This window comes from Hoplias malabaricus, chromosome 13, assembly GCF_029633855.1.
Source record: "Hoplias malabaricus isolate fHopMal1 chromosome 13, fHopMal1.hap1, whole genome shotgun sequence".
NCBI classification, from domain to species: domain Eukaryota; kingdom Metazoa; phylum Chordata; class Actinopteri; order Characiformes; family Erythrinidae; genus Hoplias; species Hoplias malabaricus.
The window spans coordinates 1,637,276-1,656,321 of record NC_089812.1 but is presented as its reverse complement, the minus strand read 5'-3'; the positions used below and the strand labels follow the sequence as shown (position 1 = coordinate 1,656,321).

Below are 19,046 nucleotides of genomic sequence, written 5' to 3'. Positions count from 1 at the left end.
GGAAAGATAGGTTTAAGGCAGAGGAAGGAGAAGAATAGTAACTTTATTAATTCCCTTGGGGACAGAGGTTGTCATCTGTGGTAGTGAACACTTAAACATTGGCGAGCCACACACACTAGGGGCAGTGGGCTGCCAGCTTCAGCGCCGAGGGAACCATTTAGGGGTTTAGATGCACTGCTCAAGGGCACATCGGCCATGGATGAATGTTCCCTGCCGACCCTCTCGTCTCGAGCTCACCTCTCTAACCTTAAAGCCACAGCTGCCCCAGAAGTAAGGGTATGTCTCCACAGAAGTGAGGAAACAATGTTGTGTGTGTGTGTGTGTGTGTGTGTGTGTAAAGCTAATGACTTGAAGAACAGCAGCAGCAGTGTCCGGTGATGGCGAACGTTAATGACAGCCATTAAATCAGATCAGTGAAACTCAGTGTCCTGCTTTCGCCGAGCTTAACTCAGACGCATTTAAATGTCAGAGATGAAAGAGTTTGAACGGGGTTCGGATAAAAATCTCATATTTTCTGCGTGTTGTGTTGTTCCCTCAGGGCGCCTGCTGCCGAGCCTGAAAATGTGTCCCGCTCGGATAAGCACCGGACCCATTTTATTCATTAATACTTCATTCAGGTCACGCCTAGAATTCCCCGGTAAACACTGAGGCTGGAACGAAGGAAAATGAGGAATAAAGCAGGTTTGATACCAGCAAATCCCAACACACACACACACATGCGCATACACACTGCGCCAGCCCTCAGAGAGACCATCGAGCAGGAAGAAACCTATGGCCACGCCTCCAAAGGTCAGTCCTAGGAGTTGGTTGTAGTCAAAAGCATTGAGTGAGTCTTCTCTCCAGCTCCATGTCCTTTCAGACCCACAGTGTCGTAGTTTTTTTGTCTCACTGTGGAATAATGGACTCAGACAGCTGTGGATGTGTGTGTGTGTGTGACGGGGTGAGTGTGTGGTGCTCTGTCCAGGTTGTGTTTCTACCTTGCGCCCAGTGTTCCTGGGTGGGCTCCGGACCCAAGCTCTTACAGAAGACGGATGAAGGAGAAATCCCTCACGCTGAAGGATGGATGGAACAGTAAACATGACGAGCCGTGTGTGATGATTGTGTGATGATTGTGACTTCTGCTCGTGTCACTGCTGATTTCTTGGGGCTGGACCGTCCCTCTGCTGGTCGTCCAGAGCACGCACGGGGCCTGGAACTGACATCTCGTCTGGGTTTATGAGAAGTGACAGTTTTCAGGAGGAATAAATGTGCCGTCCGTCTTCTCTCGGCACGCGCAGTGAGAGCTCCTCTTCATCTTCATCTTCATCTCCGTCACGGACCTGTGTTCCTGCCTCACGGCCGAGCAGACCGCTGAGAGTCAGCCGAGTCTCGTTAATGCGGTGATGAATCACGGGGGGGCCACAGTGTCTCTACACTAAGGAGTAACATCTACACTAAGGAGTAACTGTGGGAAAATAACTGACTACTCATCATCCAGTATGTCATCTTCAGCAACCACACGGGAACGCTTTGTAGTCCTACAATTACACACTGTAGTCCATCTGTTTCTCTGCATACTTTGTCCCATTTCATGCTGTTCTTCAAAGGTCAGGACCCCCCCCCAGAGTTTATTAAACTTTTAAAAGATTCCTCACACTCACAAGCCTCTTAAAGAAACATGGTTCTTCATGGAACCAAACGTGGTTCTTCTATGGCATCAAAGTATGTCACGCAGAGGTCAAGGGGTGAGGAGCAGAGACGGCAAACAAAAACAAAAATAAATAAATAAATGCTACCAATCAATCAATTAAATTTTATTTATATAGCACTATTCACCACTGTGAGGAGTGTGGTGTGTTCTCCCTGTGTCTGCGTGGGTTTCCTCCGGGTGACTGTCTGTGAGGAGTGTGGTGTGTTCTCTCTGTGTCTGCGTGGGTTTCCTCCGGGTGACTGTCTGTGAGGAGTGTGGTGTGTTCTCTCTGTGTCTGCGTGGGTTTCCTCCGGGTGACTGTCTGTGAGGAGTGTGGTGTGTTCTCTCTGTGTCTGCGTGGGTTTCCTCCGGGTGACTGTCTGTGAGGAGTGTGGTGTGTTCTCTCTGTGTCTGCGTGGGTTTCCTCCGGGTGACTGTCTGTGAGGAGTGTGGTGTGTTCTCTCTGTGTCTGCGTGGGTTTCCTCCGGGTGACTGTCTGTGAGGAGTGTGGTGTGTTCTCTCTGTGTCTGTGTGGGTTTCCTCTGGGTGCTCCGGTTTCCTCCCACGGTCCAAAAACACACGTTGGTAGGTGAATTGGTGACTCAAAAGTGTTCATAGGTGTGAGTGTGTGCTCTCTGTTGTAGATGTGTGGAGCTGGTGAATCAGCGTCAGCAGTTTGGACCCGGATGGCAGCTTTGCTGAAATCTCCATAAAGTTCTGTGACTGAACTGTGTGACACATAGAGGCTCGGAGATAAAAAAAAAAAAAAGACGGGAAAAGTGCAGCGCGAGTGTGAGAGGAACCTCCAGGGGGATGAAATATTCAACTTCTCGGGTTCTGACACTTTCTCGTCTAAATAAGGCCACTTTTTTTAAGACTAACTTTTCCTGTGTTTCTACAAAGAGCCTTACATTAGCACCTTCTCATTAAAGGAGCGCAGCTGGGCTTTCTTTAAGAGCGGGGCCTTATTATCCAGTGAAGGATTGGAGTGTGAATGTTTCAGTGGGACACTCCAGTGTCCCCCACCAACCTTCGACCCACAGATCCATTAATTACCCCCTGAAATAATTGCTATTTGCTCCACTCTTCTTCGGACAAAAGAGCCTCGTCTCATTCAGCTGATTTCTGCTGATTTCTGCTGACTAATGGGATGCATCCATTATTAAGGACTTGAAGGACTTGGACCTCTCTCTCTCTCTCTCTCTCTCTCTCTCTCTCTCTCCCCATCTCCATCTCTCTGTAGCCCCCGTCCTGTGAGGTGCGCTTGCTTCTGACATCATTCATTTTAAATGAGAGCAAATCTGCACCCTCTCCAATCTCCATCCAATTAGGACGCCGTGTCGTTATCTTTAGACAGCCCTCAGGGACCAGTCCGCTGCTCTGAGGCGGCCGTCTGCAGCTGGACAGTTTCTAATCGCTCACAAAGAAAAAAAAATCGAGAGAGAAACGACAAACTTTTGCTTATAACAAAACTGTGAACAGTACACTCCTTACATTCCGAAGCTTTGCATCTTTTAAAGTGCAATGGTATGTTTCATCCATCCATCCATTATCTGTAACCGCTTATCCAGTTCAGGGTCACGGGGGGTCCAGAGCCTACCTGGAATCATTGGGCGCAAGGCGGGAATACACCCTGGAGGGGGCGCTAGTCCTTCACAGGGCAATACACACACTCACACTTTCACTCACACACTCACACCTATGGACACATTTGAGTCACCAATCCACCTACCAACGTGTGTTTTTGGAGCGTGGGAGGAAACTGGAGAACCCGGTTGAAACCCACACAGACACAGGGAGAACACACCACACTCCTCACAGACAGTCACCCGGAGGAAACCCACGCAGACACAGAGAGAACACACCACACTCCTCACAGACAGTCACCCGGAGGAAACCCACACAGACACAGGGAGAACACACCACACTCCTCACAAACAGTCACCTGGAGGAAACCCACGCAGACACAGGGAGAACACACCACACTCCTCACAGACAGTCACCCGGAGGAAATCCACACAGACACAGGGAGAACACACCACACTCCTCACAAACAGTCACCCGGAGGAAACCCACACAGACACAGGGAGAACACACCACACTCCTCACAGACAGTCACCCAGAGGAAACCCACACAGACACAGGGAGAACACACCACACTCCTCACAGACAGTTACCCGGAGGAAACCCACACAGACACAGGGAGAACACACCACACTCCTCACAAACAGTCACCCGGAGGAAACCCACACAGACACAGGGAGAACACACCACACTCCTCACAGACAGTCACCCGGAGGAAACCCACGCAGACACAGGGAGAACACACCACACTCCTCACAGACAGTCACCCGGAGGAAACCCACACAGACACAGGGAGAACACACCACACTCCTCACAGACAGTCACCCAGAGGAAACCCACACAGACACAGGGAGAACACACCACACTCCTCACAGACAGTCACCCGGAGGAAACCCACGCAGACACAGGGAGAACACACCACACTCCTCAGAGACAGTCACCAGGAGCGAGAATCAAACCCACAACCGCCCCTGGTATATTTCAGTAAGAAGCAAAACAACATGCTTTCATTCATTCATGGTCTGTAACCCTTATTCAGTTCAGGGTCACTGTGGACCGAAGCCTACCCGGAATCACTGGGCGCAAGGCGGGAACACACCCTGAAGGGGGCAACACTCACACACACATTCACTCACACACTCACAACTACGGACACTTTTGAGTCGCCATTCCACCTACCAACGTGTTTTTTTGGACTGTGGGCGGAAACCGGAGCACCCGGAGGAAACAAAAGAAAGTTGGTCGCTGAGAGCACAGGGAGGACGCACTGATGGTAGAACAAGGCTGATGTTCTTACACTTTTCATGTAAAGACACGTTTCTGATTTATTTTACATGATTTCTGAGAATGTCCTCAGCCTTTAGAGACTTCTTTATCCACTCAGTTCTTGCACTTGTCACATATTCCTTCTCTCTAACAATGTCCAGAACCGTGCTGTCCCATCACTCCGTGTCTTTGTCTCCCATTTCTGACCGTGAAGAAATGGTTGTAATTGTTGAATTTTTCACAAGCTCAAATGAGTGCAACAACCTGGAGGATCAATAATTCACGGCTAGCGTCTGCTCTCCTGAGCCCCAGTGAGCTTTAACCAAATGCCTCCCATTAGACGAGGCACAGCAGAGGTCCATTAGCAAAGGGGAGGTTTTCAGAGGGTCAAGTGCTGGACGCCTCGCAGCATGCCGTCCATCGTAAAGGCTCTTTAGGAGTTCACAGAGAAGTTCACTCGTTCATTTACTGGAAGGATATGATGTAGCCATGGCATGTTCTGAACATGTACATGACTTTTTATTTCTTGCCTAAAACTTACAGTACAACATCAGTTAAGTTAATGTGCTGTTTATATCTGTCAGGAAACAAATGGATAGTTTTATCCTTCCTTCCCTGAGCTAACTTTCACCAGAACAACGCCGCAGTCACATGACCGCCTCTTAGCACTTCTATATATGCACACACATACACACATATACTCTCTCTCTCACACACACACACACACACAAAGGGACTTCTCCTGTGTGACCGAGTTACTTGTTTATTATAGTATCGACCAATATTCAAACATCACGTATCGTATCGGAATTGATAATATTTGATTGATGTATGAGAGAATGGGTGGAGCATGTGCTTCATAAACACCACTGTGAAATCTTTCATAGCCTTATTCTTTCAGGCCCAGCTCTGGTTCCTATTCAGTGAACCTGAGGGTTAGAGCGTGATTTTGAGGAGCAGATGGATTGAATACAAACCCGGTCTGTGTGTTTCTGGTGTCCAATCGATTGCGTAGCTTTGTTTTCGCGGCTGAGGAAGCTGAAAACCCTGGACTGATATACAGCGTGTGCCCTGACTCTAAAGGCCTAAGGAGCGGCAGAAGGACTTCTGGAAATCCAGTACTGAGGAGATGAATGATGTGAAAACTACAAATAAGAGCCAGGGTTTTGTGCTGAAAGACAGCCCCAGAAATGTCTATTAATAATTCTCGTTCTGAACCAGAGGAAGTGGAGGAAAAAAAGAAGGAAGAATAAGAAGAGGAAGAGGAGGAGATGTTGTGCAAAAACCTTGCATTTTTCATCACGTTCAGACAGAGAAGATACAAAGCCCTTGATGCTGTAAGACCTCGCGTGTTTAGCCGGAGGGGCCTCTTTGTATCGAGTCTGACACATGACTGGGACGGATTTGGGAATAAAATCCTGGCTTGGTCCCGTGCCAGCTGAGTCAGGAGGCATAACGTTCCCATTTGCTCTTTCTCTACCATGACTCGACTCGACTCGCACACTATGTTTAAACATTAGCATAATATTAAACAGCCATTAGAATAACGTCACTGACCAAAAAACAACATGTATCTCCAAAACAGTAGCTTCTGTCGTGTTCAAATATCAAAATCTAAAACTAAAATGGAGATAAGGGGGTTGTTTTTGGACAGCGATGATACGTCAACAAGGAGACAGACTCTACTCCTCTGCCAAAGCTTTACACCAGTTGGAATAACATTGCTGTGAGGATTTGAAGCCAATCAGTCAAACATTAGTGAGAATAAGTACTGATGCTAGATGGCTTATCCCCCTCAAGCACACATTTAGCATTAAGCCTGGTGTCCTCCTCATGTGGAGCTGCTCCAGAGCTTCAGAAATATCTGGAAACAAGGCCTTACACATATTATTTATTCATTCATTCATTGTCTGTAAGCGCTTATCCAGTTCAGGGTCACGGTGAATCCAGTACCTACCTGGAATCATTAGGTGCAAGGCAGGAACACACCCGGAGGGGGCGCCAGTCCTTCACAGGGTGACACACACACACGCGCACACACACACACACACACACTTATGGACATGTATTTTTTGAGACACACGGAGAACACACAACACTCCTCACAGACAGTCACTCGGAGGAAACCAACGCAGACACAGGGAGAACACCCCACACTCCTCACAGACAGTCACCCGGAGGAAACCCATGCAGACACAGAGAGAACACACCACACTCCTGACAGACAGTCACCCGGAGGAAACCCACGCAGACACAGAGAGAACACACCACACTCCTGACAGACAGTCACTCAGAGGAAACCCATGCAGACACAGAGAGAACACACCACACTCCTGACAGACAGTCACTCAGAGGAAACCCACGCAGACACAGAGAGAATACACCACACTCCTGACAGACAGTCACCCGGAGGAAACCCACGCAGACACAGAGAGAACACACCACACTCCTCACAGACAGTCACCCGGAGGAAACCCACGCAGACACAGAAAGAACACACCACACTCCTCACAGACAGTCACTCAGGGGAAAAACCCACGCAGACACAGAGAGAACACACCACACTCCTCACAGACAGTCACTCAGAGGAAACCCACGCAGACACAGAGAGAACACACCACACTCCTCACAGACAGTCACCCGGAGGAAACCCACACAGACACAGAGAGAACACACCACACTCCTGACAGACAGTCACCCGTAGGAAACCCACGCAGACACAGAGAGAACACACCACACTCCTCACAGACAGTCACCCGGAGGAAACCCACGCAGACACAGAGAGAACACACCACACTCCTCACAGACAGTCACCCGGAGGAAACCCACACAGACACAGGGAGAACACACCACACTCCTGACAGACAGTCACCCGGAGGAAACCCACGCAGACACAGAGAGAACACACCACACTCCTCACAGACAGTCACCCGGAGGAAACCCACGCAGACACAGAGAGAACACACCACACTCCTCACAGACAGTCACCTGGAGGAAACCCACGCAGACACAGAGAGAACACACCACACTCCTGACAGACAGTCACCCGGAGGAAACCCACGCAGACACAGAGAGAACACACCACACTCCTGACAGACAGTCACCCGGAGGAAACCCACGCAGACACAGAGAGAACACACCACACTCCTCACAGACAGTCACCCGGAGGAAACCCACACAGACACAGAGAGAACACACCACACTCCTGACAGACAGTCACCCGGAGGAAACCCACGCAGACACAGAGAGAACACACCACACTCCTGACAGACAGTCACCCGGAGGAAACCCACACAGACACAGAGAGAACACACCACACTCCTCACAGACAGTCACCCGGAGGAAACCCACGCAGACACAGAGAGAACACACCACACTCCTCACAGACAGTCACCCGGAGGAAACCCACACAGACACAGAGAGAACACACCACACTCCTCACAGACAGTCACCTGGAGGAAACCCACGCAGACACAGAGAGAACACACCACACTCCTGACAGACAGTCACCCGGAGGAAACCCACGCAGACACAGAGAGAACACACCACACTCCTGACAGACAGTCACCCGGAGGAAACCCACGCAGACACAGAGAGAACACACCACACTCCTCACAGACAGTCACCCGGAGGAAACCCACACAGACACAGAGAGAACACACCACACTCCTGACAGACAGTCACCCGGAGGAAACCCACGCAGACACAGAGAGAACACACCACACTCCTCACAGACAGTCACCTGGAGGAAACCCACGCAGACACAGAGAGAACACACCACACTCCTGACAGACAGTCACCCGGAGGAAACCCACGCAGACACAGAGAGAACACACCACACTCCTCACAGACAGTCACCCGGAGGAAACCCACACAGACACAGAGAGAACACACCACACTCCTGACAGACAGTCACCCGGAGGAAACCCACGCAGACACAGAGAGAACACACCACACTCCTGACAGACAGTCACCCGGAGGAAACCCACGCAGACACAGAGAGAACACACCACACTCCTCACAGACAGTCACCCGGAGGAAACCCACACAGACACAGGGAGAACACACCACACTCCTCACAGACAGTCACCCGGAGAAAACCCACGCAGACACAGGGAGAACACACCACACTCCTCACAGACAGTCACCCGGAGGAAACCCACGCAGACACAGAGAGAACACACCACACTCCTCACAGACAGTCACCCGGAGGAAACCCACGCAGACACAGAGAGAACACACCACACTCCTGACAGACAGTCACCCGGAGGAAACCCACGCAGACACAGAGAGAACACACCACACTCCTCACAGACAGTCACCCGGAGGAAACCCACGCAGACACAGAGAGAACACACCACACTCCTGACAGACAGTCACCCGGAGGAAACCCACGCAGACACAGAGAGAACACACCACACTCCTCACAGACAGTCACCCGGAGGAAACCCACGCAGACACAGAGAGAACACACCACACTCCTCACAGACAGTCACCCGGAGGAAACCCACGCAGACACAGAGAGAACACACCACACTCCTGACAGACAGTCACCCGGAGGAAACCCACGCAGACACAGAGAGAACACACCACACTCCTCACAGACAGTCACCCGGAGGAAACCCACGCAGACACAGAGAGAACACACCACACTCCTGACAGACAGTCACCCGGAGGAAACCCACGCAGACACAGAGAGAACACACCACACTCCTCACAGACAGTCACCCGGAGGAAACCCACGCAGACACAGAGAGAACACACCACACTCCTCACAGACAGTCACCCGGAGGAAACCCACGCAGACACAGAGAGAACACACCACACTCCTGACAGACAGTCACCCGGAGGAAACCCACGCAGACACAGAGAGAACACACCACACTCCTCACAGACAGTCACCCGGAGGAAACCCACGCAGACACAGAGAGAACACACCACACTCCTCACAGACAGTCACCCGGAGGAAACCCACACAGACACAGAGAGAACACACCACACTCCTCACAGACAGTCACCCGAAACGGGACTTGAACCCACAACCTCAAGGTCCCTGGAGCTGTGTGAATGCGACACCTGCTGCTCCACCGTGCCTCTCCTTTACATATGTTAGCCAATAGAAAAGTGTCCAATGCCAGATTTTCAATTACAAGTGTTGGATAGAGGTTTATAGGCTAAAATGTTTTATGATGATTCCTACTTTTGGCGCTCCCATACACTGCAGCATGCAGACACTTAAACGTACTGTGAAATAATTTCGAAAAACTGGTGAACCTTCCCTTTCAAGGCCTCTTCCTCTCAGCCTGTTTGAGCAGCACTTCTCTTTTATTTCTGAACCAATGGCGCCATCTTGTGGTCTTTAAAAAATAAATAGGAAAACATCCTTCTAAACCAGAACTCTTTTACAGCGCAGACCCAAAGGATCAATTCTACACTGTTAGCATTAAAGCTAACGTCGACGGTTTTAGGGAACGTCTCTGGTTTGTTTACGTTCAGAAGCCGCGTCTTTTAAGGTGGAATGGTATGTTTCAGGGAGTACAACTGTTGTTTGTATATGGATGTTTAACTCGTAAGCATTTATTCGCTGTTTGAATTACCACAGAAACTGTTTGTTACTCGATATGTTTAGTTTTGCTCTGCACTTTATTTTATGCAGTTATCCTAGTGGTCTCCTAAGTTTAGAGTCAGTTAAGGCTTAAGTAATGTGTGTGAAACCGCAAAAATAAGTCAATATTACCCACCTATGGAGCAGGACTAAAGCAATATACTAATTTATTATTATTATTAACATTTGGAGGTCTCTCTCCGCTGTTTAAACATGTTTATGTATTTCCATATATCCATATTTCTGAGATGTACAATGAGAGAGACAGAGAGAAGCAGACAAATGGATTTACAGACAGACAGACAGACAAATGGATATATAGAGAAACAGACAGACAGACTCATGGTCAATAAGGACTGAAACTGCAGGACAGTGTTAGAATCACCTTATCTTTATTTCAGACAGTGGTCAGTGGACAGCTCTGTGGCCAACTGTCCAAAACTTCACGTTCCTGACATCACCTCAACACACACTTCAACCAAGGCCCGTTGCCCTGGCTCAGGACTGAGACACCAGCTGCAGTGAGACGAAGAGCCAGGAGAAAAATGTTTGACTCAACCCTAGTGTTCTGAAAAGGTCTGTGATACAGAAAGAGGGAAGGAGAACAGCAGCAATCATCAAGACATCATCACAACCGCATGGAGACCCTCAGGGGGTCGACCGCACATATATCAACACCAGAGGCTACCTGTAAAAAGCTATTCTCCTTTAACTTTTAAACACAAACCACTCAACCCGATCTAAACTAACTTTAATGACTGCGTCTCAGCAACTGTTAGTTTAATCTCTCAGAAGTCCATCTCCAAAGAGTGCGGAATGATGGAGGAACCCGTTAACTCCAGTGGAATCAAGATATTCCCAGTGCTCCAGAACTACTGGGACCGTAGGAGGCTGGTCTTCCTCGATGAAGTCCAGAGAGTTCAAAGGTCACTTCCGTTTCAGTTTCAAGCCAAAGTAGGTCTATAATTGTCCCTTTTTTTAGTTCCTCTGAGGAGAAACACCACCCTGAACCTGGTGTGTGTGTGTGTGTGTTTGTATATGTATTTGGAGCCAGTGGTTTGTAGCATTGTCTTTTTAAAAGTCTGTGATTGCACTAAACTCGTGTTTCTGAGTCCACAAGCATTCACATCCTCAGCAACTCCAACATCAGACCAGCGTCACTCCAACCATCATCAGAGAAGCAGCGAGGTCAGACCAGAACAAAGGCAAAATGGAGAGGTCATCGTTGTCTGAAGAAGGAAACCTCGTTGAATCAGAACTGAAGGTAAACACATTCTCTTTCAATCGCAGGCAAAAGAGGAGCTCCATCATCTAGTCGTGTTCAGTTAAAGTGTACACAGTGAGTGACAACAGTTTGTGTTGAAGTGCTGTGTTTTAGAGAAAATCTGAATGAACGTTTTTAAGGTGGACATTTAGTTCCATTTAATTCCTATGTGAACACTTCTCACTTCAAGTTTCCTTAGATTCAAAGCACTTTCAATATCTTTCAACCAGAGCATTATGCAGAACATTCTGGAAAAGTGGTGGAACGTCTCTTTAAATGCAGAATTTTTGTGTGAAATTTTCTGACAGCGGTGATGTATTAAAGTGGCGTTTGTAAATAATAAATGACGTCGACCAAAGTCCAGTGGCCACTTGCTTTTAACACCTTAGGTGGAATCTGGCCTCAAGTTTCCTTTTTTCACCATTAATTATTCTCTGTTACACCTTGTCATTTGCAAATAAGAAAATCAACCACCATTTTAGAAGTTTCTGAAATACATTTACAGCTTGAAAGCTAACGTCAGCAGCCGCCGCTAGGTTCAGAGTCGTCTCTCGCACCTGATGAAGTGGAAATACTGACATAAACAGCAGATTCACTCAATTACAAAATAAAAGCCCTTCCATTCCAGTGGTTCTGAATGGCAATGGTGGGGAAGCACAGTTGTGACCATTCTGCCAGTGTCTTTCAATCCTAGTCAAACTCAATACGAAGACAGGAGGTCAGTATTGCTTTTTTTTCTTGGTTCTCCACGCCACATTTCACACTTTGCCCATGGGGACACTGGTCCGACCCAGATCCATAACTGTTAAAGCTGCACTATGTAACTTTGTCTCTCTGTGAGCTGTGAGATTTAGGGCTTTAGCCTAGTCTTGGACTAGATCCTCCTTTCATTGGAAAATGTAAATACATGATGCTGTGTAGTCCCGGACTAGGCCTAATCCCTGTCTGGGAAAGCATCGCTAATGAGTTTTACAGGGATTTTAGCAACTGCTAGCACAGGTATGTCCAAAAGCAATTTCAATTTAATTGACTAATAGCCCACGGATTTTACTGTGTACAAGAGCCTCAGGAGATTGAGTCCAGGGTGTGTGGAAAGCCCAGAAACACCAACGACAGCAGCTACAAAAATCACCAACTGAACAGAAAGATGCTTATGTTCACAAGAGAGGTCACTGAAGGTGCATTTTTGACACACTCCTGACAGGCTGGAACTTTAATTGATATCAACAAGTCTTTGGACTCCCGAAGGTTCTGGAGACCTCTCTGGTGGAAACGTGTAACTGCGCACTCAGATTCAGACAAAGTCTTGCATAGTGCAGCTTTAACTGTGCCACTGTGACCCTGAATGTGATGGTGTGGTGACCGCAGTCAACCCCCGTGCCACAAAATCAGTGTTTCCTGTTTCCTCAGCTGTGGGCACAAGATTCTTAGGTTTGGTGGCCTGTGTGACCACAATAGTTAGCTATTTAAATATCTAACAAACACCAGGGTTAGGCTTCTTCTAGGCTCAGGACACCAGCCCCTGAGGCAAGCATAATGTTAAACAAGGAGTGTGAGAGCAGTGGAAGCATTTAACAACGCAGGGCCTGGTGTTTATGGAAGGAAGAGGTTTTTTTTTTTTTTGTTAAGAGCTGAAAAAGAACCAAACAATAAAAGGAGCAATCAGTCGTTCGGTCACCAATTTACGCAATCAAACAGCCATTACATCACAAGCTGATCAGTGTATAAATGGCAAGTGGGAGCCCGAGTGGCACAGGTTCAAATCCAGGTGATTCCTAAGAAATCCAAGGCCTCTGTCTCTTCTCTGGGTGCGTTGAACAGTCCACTTTCCCCATCTCTCTGGTCACATTGCTAGCTGTGTGTGTTACGTTGGCTTATGTGACAGACCTGGGCAGTGTGTGTTCGCAGGCATTGCACTAAACCGTTCAGTGGTGTTGCGTCAGCAGCAGGTTGAAGAGAAGTGGTGGCCTCCATCGTCCCAAGGCCGTGGGTGTTGTGCATTTTCAGGGGAGACTTAATTTCAGCCAAAAAAAAAAAGTGGTAAACAACTTGAAATTAGAAAATAGCGATTACTTTCATAAATGTTTGCTGTCTGTAAAGTGAGTAAATGATTGACTGCTCTTTTAACTCTGTAAACCGCAACATTCAATTTCTGGAAACTGAAGTCTGTGGTAGGAAACTATGTCACAGATGTGTCAAGACATTTAAATCCATCTCTCAAATACTACTTCTAATCTTGTGGTCACTGGTATTTCTCTGAACTGCTGCTTTAACTCACTGGCCTACATTTGAAAGATTAGCAAAGCTTTGAATAGGTTGAAAAACACAGTTCCTTTAAAAAAAACTAACATTGTTATGAGTCCTTTTCCAGACACTGGCAGCTTCAGCTTTTTAACTTCATCCAAAAATGTAGGTAACAGATAAAACTAAATAAAGTGGCCAGTTAAAGGAGCAATCAATCATTTTCTCCGGTGGTTCTCTGTCAGGTTATGAGGAACACTGACACAGTGGCCTGGATGTATCAGGGATTCTGTAGTAAACCTATTATAAACATAGCCAATGTTGATTGGCCAGCGATCTGGTTAATTCAGATGATGCAATGTGACTGATTGCGCCTTTAAAAATGCCCAAAACACAACTAACTGGGCATTCACTGCTTTGATAAACCTTTAACCATTGTAACGTAAGTGTTTCCTTCCTTTTCTCCTTTCTCTTATGGCAAAAAGTCATAACAGTTTGAGCCTCAGAGAAGGTTTGACAGTGGTCCTTATCAGAGCTCAGAAAGGTGACGTGTTTGATGGCTTCCTTTCAAAAGGGACAAATGTAGGTTTTTGAGGATCAAGTGGCTTTTATTTTTAAGCAGCATTGCGCGGTGTCGACCTCTGACCCGGCTCAGAGCATCCGGTTGCGTTTGTGGGTGGGCGAGTCCGTGATGACATCACCGCACTGTGCAGAGGTCCGCTTCCGGTTCCCGCCACCGTCCAGGTGTAGTGCCATCTCCTCTGAAATGAAAGTGTTTAAGTCCATATCGTGAAAGCCACTTCTCCTGCGTCCCGGGTTCGAGCTGCCGCTGACGTGGGTCGGGGAACCGGGTGTCCCAGAGCGGACGCTCACGCTTGCCATCGCGCCACTCAGACCTGGAGGCACAGAGGATAGGGACAAAGAAATGTGTTTAAACAATATCCAAATGAAAAAGCTCAGCAAATGCTCACCATCAGTCCACTCTAACGAGCCAAGTTTGGAAACCAGACATGTCTTGGTTGATGCAAATGCTAAATTGTGTAGATAATTAAAGCCACTGCTTCAAACAGCGGTGAGCATTTGTGAGAAAATTAATTCCTGGAAAACTCGGAGAGCTGATGTAGTTTCAGGAACATGCTTTTTGTTATTGCGATGATACGACATTACGATAACCTTTTCTGGGAGTACTACAGATTAATAATTCATAATTTCCCCTCTGATATTAAACTGTGGCTGTACTGGTTCTCCAGCTGTTCCATAAACATCGCTGAGATTTGTGCTTTTATCTTTAACTGTGTTGCACAAAGCTGCGCATTCTTATTTGTGGTGGGAAAAAAAAGAAGCATGTAACCGCATATTATAAAAAACAAATTAGCCTTAACCGTGACAGCCGAGCTCCTTGTTCCTCCACCCCTGAGCCTCAGCAGGAATACACAAACATCCAATTGTGAGTTCTCGCAGGAGAATAGGAAACAGCCTGGACTGCCTCATTCGTTTCCAGCAATACAAGACATTTTAAAATCAGCGAGGCCCTGCTGGTCGGGGCCAAACCCCTCCGTTACTGCACAGAAAAACACTAATTATCCTGAATAACTGTGGGATATATATTTTCAAAACTATGAGCAGTGATAAAAATGTGACCTTACAGAACCAGGGCAGATAAGAACTGAGGTAAATGGACTGTCGTTATTAGCGTCTCCTTAAAAGTAATAGAAATTATAAACAAACAAATGCTTATAATGATTTGTGTCGATTGTAAAGTGTCCTTGAGTAAATAGGAAGGTGCGATAAGTGTCAATCAATCAATCAATACATAAATACCCTGAACTGATATCAGCATTTCATTGCCTTCACTATAATTGTGGTTAAATGAAGAGTGGTATTCAATTAACCCATGTTCACAATGCAAAAAGAAAGTACGCTTATTGCTCTAAGGCCAGATCACTTTTGGCTTTCAGATGTTTCTAATTCCTGCTTTGTGTGGGTTTTACAAGTTGACCTTCCAGCTACTGGAATAAGTATTCAAATTCCTGGACGATACGCCCCACATCCTCAAATCTGCTCAATGAATTCATTCTAAGAGTTCCTTTAAAACATAGATGCTGCTCGCTTTTACTAGGAGTAAAGACTTCTGCAGATCCTTAGGAATCAATTTCCTCTTACATCATCATCATTAGTAACAGATTTACAGCGTGAATCCCAGAGTGCTGTGGTGAAAATAGTGTAAAACAAGGCTTTAGTTTCACTAATAAAACTCGAGTGGCATGTACCGTGCATTTGGTCATTTACCGTGCAAAGCTATGGCCTCACGGAAAGGCTGTAAATCAGTTTCTACGGACGAGACTGTATCTGATGAAGGCGGTCGGTTTGGGGAAAGTCTGGGGGCTGCTCTGGAGATCCTCGGCGGTGGCGTTTTGCCACAGAGGAAACTAATCAGATCCTCCCTTCGGATGGTTCGCCTTCGCTTCTTCACCCAAGCCAAAACGTCCTTGTGGCGTCTCTGGTTGCCAGTCTGAATTCCTAGATCATAGCTTTTCTTGTGTGCATCAACACTCTCTGAAAGACAGGAAACACATATAAACCGACCGTATATGTACTTTCAGGCACGGTAAAGTGTCCAGTGAGGACTAGTCAGGCATTATCATACTTTAGACCATCTAAGATCTCAACTAAACCCATTTCATCATTGTCCACTTGTTTTTAGGTCAATAGAGGGGTGTTTCTGAGAAGCTCTGGCATCCTGCAGTGATTTTAGTGGTGTCCAGATGCAGGAGGGTCATCACTGAGGATGTGTAGACAATGCTTCATTACAACTGTCCCCCCTCATAATAAGTAAGTAAATAAACAGGAGCTATTCACCCCTTCTGACTGACGCTGCTAACTTTTTTTTTTCCATTAAATCCATTCTGAATTAAGTTATTAACTATTCCACGGTCTAAAAGTGTCAGTGAAGTACTCTCTGGTCGCATACCTTTGTAAAGGTTAGTTACGGCCGTGGCTGCGTTCTGAAAGGGAACCCACAGAGACAAACCTTGTTGATTGCAAACTCGATCTGGAAGACAAATACAACAGTAAGGACATGTGATGAACATTAGTGGGGGTTATTGAGATGTTTCAGATAGCGCAGACATGCTGCTGTGCTTTAAAAAGATGTGTTTTCCAGGGCCTAAGATCAAGTAGCATGTTAAAGATGGACATGTGTTTACACCTCATTACTGTGAACGTGTCATGTGATCATCATCATCAGTGCACAGCAGGACAATGAATTTCAGACTTTGCAGCAAACACACACACACACACACACACACAGGGGAGCTTTAGAGTTTTGGTGCCTGGCGTCCAACCAGAGGACACTTTATTTATAAATATCTTTAAAGTTAGCATGAAACATAACAGCAATCAGAATCTAAATATTTCTTTCTTATTAAAATGTCATGTGGACTTTACATCTACAGGTTGCGAGGTGGAGAGTTTATACAGTTTAAAAACTCCAGCAGCGCTGCTTTGTCTGATCCACCTGTACCAGCACCACACCCACTAACACTCTACCAACACGTTAGCCGTCACTGAATGTTGATCCACCTGCAATGTGGGGGTCCAGTGAGGGTCCTGAGCATTCAAAATCAGGGTGAACAAGGAATAAACGTATGCAGAACAACAGATGAAGCAACAGTCTGTAATTGTAGAACTACTCATTGCTCCTGTAATTCTAGTGAGGAAGCAACTATTGGCCGCCCTCAAAAAAGCTTACATTTACATGACGCCTTTCTTAAGGTGGAAAGAACAAATATATTTAGAAATTGTTGACGTGAGAGTGTAGCCCTGGCTTTGTCCGTTGATGATGGAATGGAAATTATGAAAAATAAATATTTGAAAACTTGATTTTTAAAACCTATTTGCGTCAAAGTGTTAAGTGGAACAAATATCTGTGATAAAGAGCTGACGAATCTGGAATGTGTGCTACAATATTTAAGGGGGAAAGATACGTCATATCAGAAACTGTCTGAGCAAGACGGTGACTGCTACATCATTTAAGGTGGAACGGATATTTCGTACAAGAAATAGACCAACTTCCAAACCGTTTAACATGAAAGATGGGTGTCACTGCTACATCGGTTAAGATTTGAAGAAGCTTATGTAGAAGAAATAACTATGGCCTTAACTTTAACACCGTTTAAACGTGAAGCCAAAATGTAACTTAAGGTGGAACAGAAATTTCATATCAGAAGTTTCCGCAGCCTGAATGCAAATCCTGTAGCTAGCATTTAAGGAAGAACTGAAATTTCGACTATGATGTTAGCTGTAATATTATTAAAGATGACCTTTATAAAGCTGCGCCACGGCCGTGGCCGAATTCTGGAAAAGATGCCAGAGTTTCTCGCGGCTCTGATCGACCTCCTCGTCGGCGGGCTCAGGTTGTTCTGCTTCGGCCAAACACTGCCGCTCCCAGCCGGAGAACCAGAGCTCGGGACCGTGCTCCTGGATCTCGGCTTCTCTCTCCTCCTTCTTCTCCTCCATATCGGACAAAAACACACTAAAACGTCTCTCTTGTGTTACTTTAAACGTCTGCGACTTTTAAAATCCTTTTATTGTTCTAATTCAGCATTAAATACTGGCTTTAAACACCAACGCTAGCGCCCTTCCAGCAACTTCACCGACCTGTATGGGGCTAAAAACCGAATGCGCGACAATGTTGGCCCAAAGCGCCCGCCCCTGGAGCGAAGGGAACACAGTGATTGGTTGACTACGTTCCGGTTGAAAAGGCGGAGTTTAAACCTGGCAATGTCATTGGTTTAAAATTACCGTCAATCAATTTGTGACGTAGTGCCGTCAAATTAAAGAGCAAGCTCTTATTTTTTTAAATGTCCGCTGACATGGTGGATGAAGGGGAACTCCACCGATTTTTCAAAATTGTAGCATTAAAGGTAAATAAGGTACATTTTGTACATCTCTCCCTGGAAAATGTTTGGATCTTATTTAGATGTTTAGGTATGTTACAAAATGTTCCTTTTTAGCATTTTCTGTGTATTTCTGTATAAAAATATAAACTGAAAGATGGCATGTTTTTAATTAATTTCCTTGTATATTTAATGGTATTAAAGTTTAGTGTACTGAAAAAATATATATATATATAATGTATGTGTGTGTGACATATTTTATTGTTACTCTATATATCCTTCAACAGGTGACTGTATTATTATAATAATAATTGTTATTTGACTTGACCTTACCACTAGCAATATACAAAAAACACTTGGTGTTGTATATCTTTTAAACGAGTTTTCTGCATTTAAATAAGCATATTGCTCTAATTTCCATTATAAGTAAGTAATCAGTACTGTGGAATTCTCAGACTTTTTGGTGTGTGTGTGTGTGTGTGTGTGTGTCCAGCCTTTGGAGACCATTTGTTTTATTTT

General features: G+C 46.2%; 2 protein-coding genes across 2 annotated transcripts in view; one reads left to right on the top strand and one right to left on the bottom strand.

Moving 5' to 3' along the window:
• The first annotated feature begins 11,265 nt into the window (after positions 1-11,265).
• The window catches only part of usp7 (ubiquitin specific peptidase 7 (herpes virus-associated)), a 33,892-nt gene continuing 26,111 nt past the window's right edge, over positions 11,266-19,046 (top strand). The window contains exons 1-2 of the mRNA XM_066642125.1: positions 11,266-11,388; positions 16,334-16,461. The gene's annotated coding sequence lies outside the window, so the exon portion shown is untranslated. The remainder of the gene's footprint in view (positions 11,389-16,333; positions 16,462-19,046) is intronic.
• On the bottom strand, positions 11,382-18,357 carry hapstr1a (HUWE1 associated protein modifying stress responses a). Its single transcript, XM_066642126.1, has 4 exons — positions 17,952-18,357; positions 16,601-16,681; positions 15,919-16,185; positions 11,382-14,525 (listed from the first exon to the last, which is right to left on the bottom strand). Exons 1-4 carry the CDS (start codon positions 18,145-18,147, stop codon positions 14,281-14,283), a joined length of 789 nt encoding a protein of 262 aa, XP_066498223.1. The 5' UTR covers positions 18,148-18,357; the 3' UTR covers positions 11,382-14,280.

Coding starts and splice junctions, on each gene's coding strand:
- hapstr1a (XM_066642126.1), bottom strand. CDS start 18,147: ATGGAGGAGAAGAAGGAGGAGAGAGAAGCCGAGATCCAGGAGCACGGT. Junction 16,682..17,951: donor CGTGGCGCAGCTTTATAAAG/GTCATCTTTAAT, acceptor TTTGTCTTCCAG/ATCGAGTTTGCAATCAACAA. Junction 14,526..15,918: donor TGAGGCCATAGCTTTGCACG/GTAAATGACCAA, acceptor CTGTGCCTCCAG/GTCTGAGTGGCGCGATGGCA.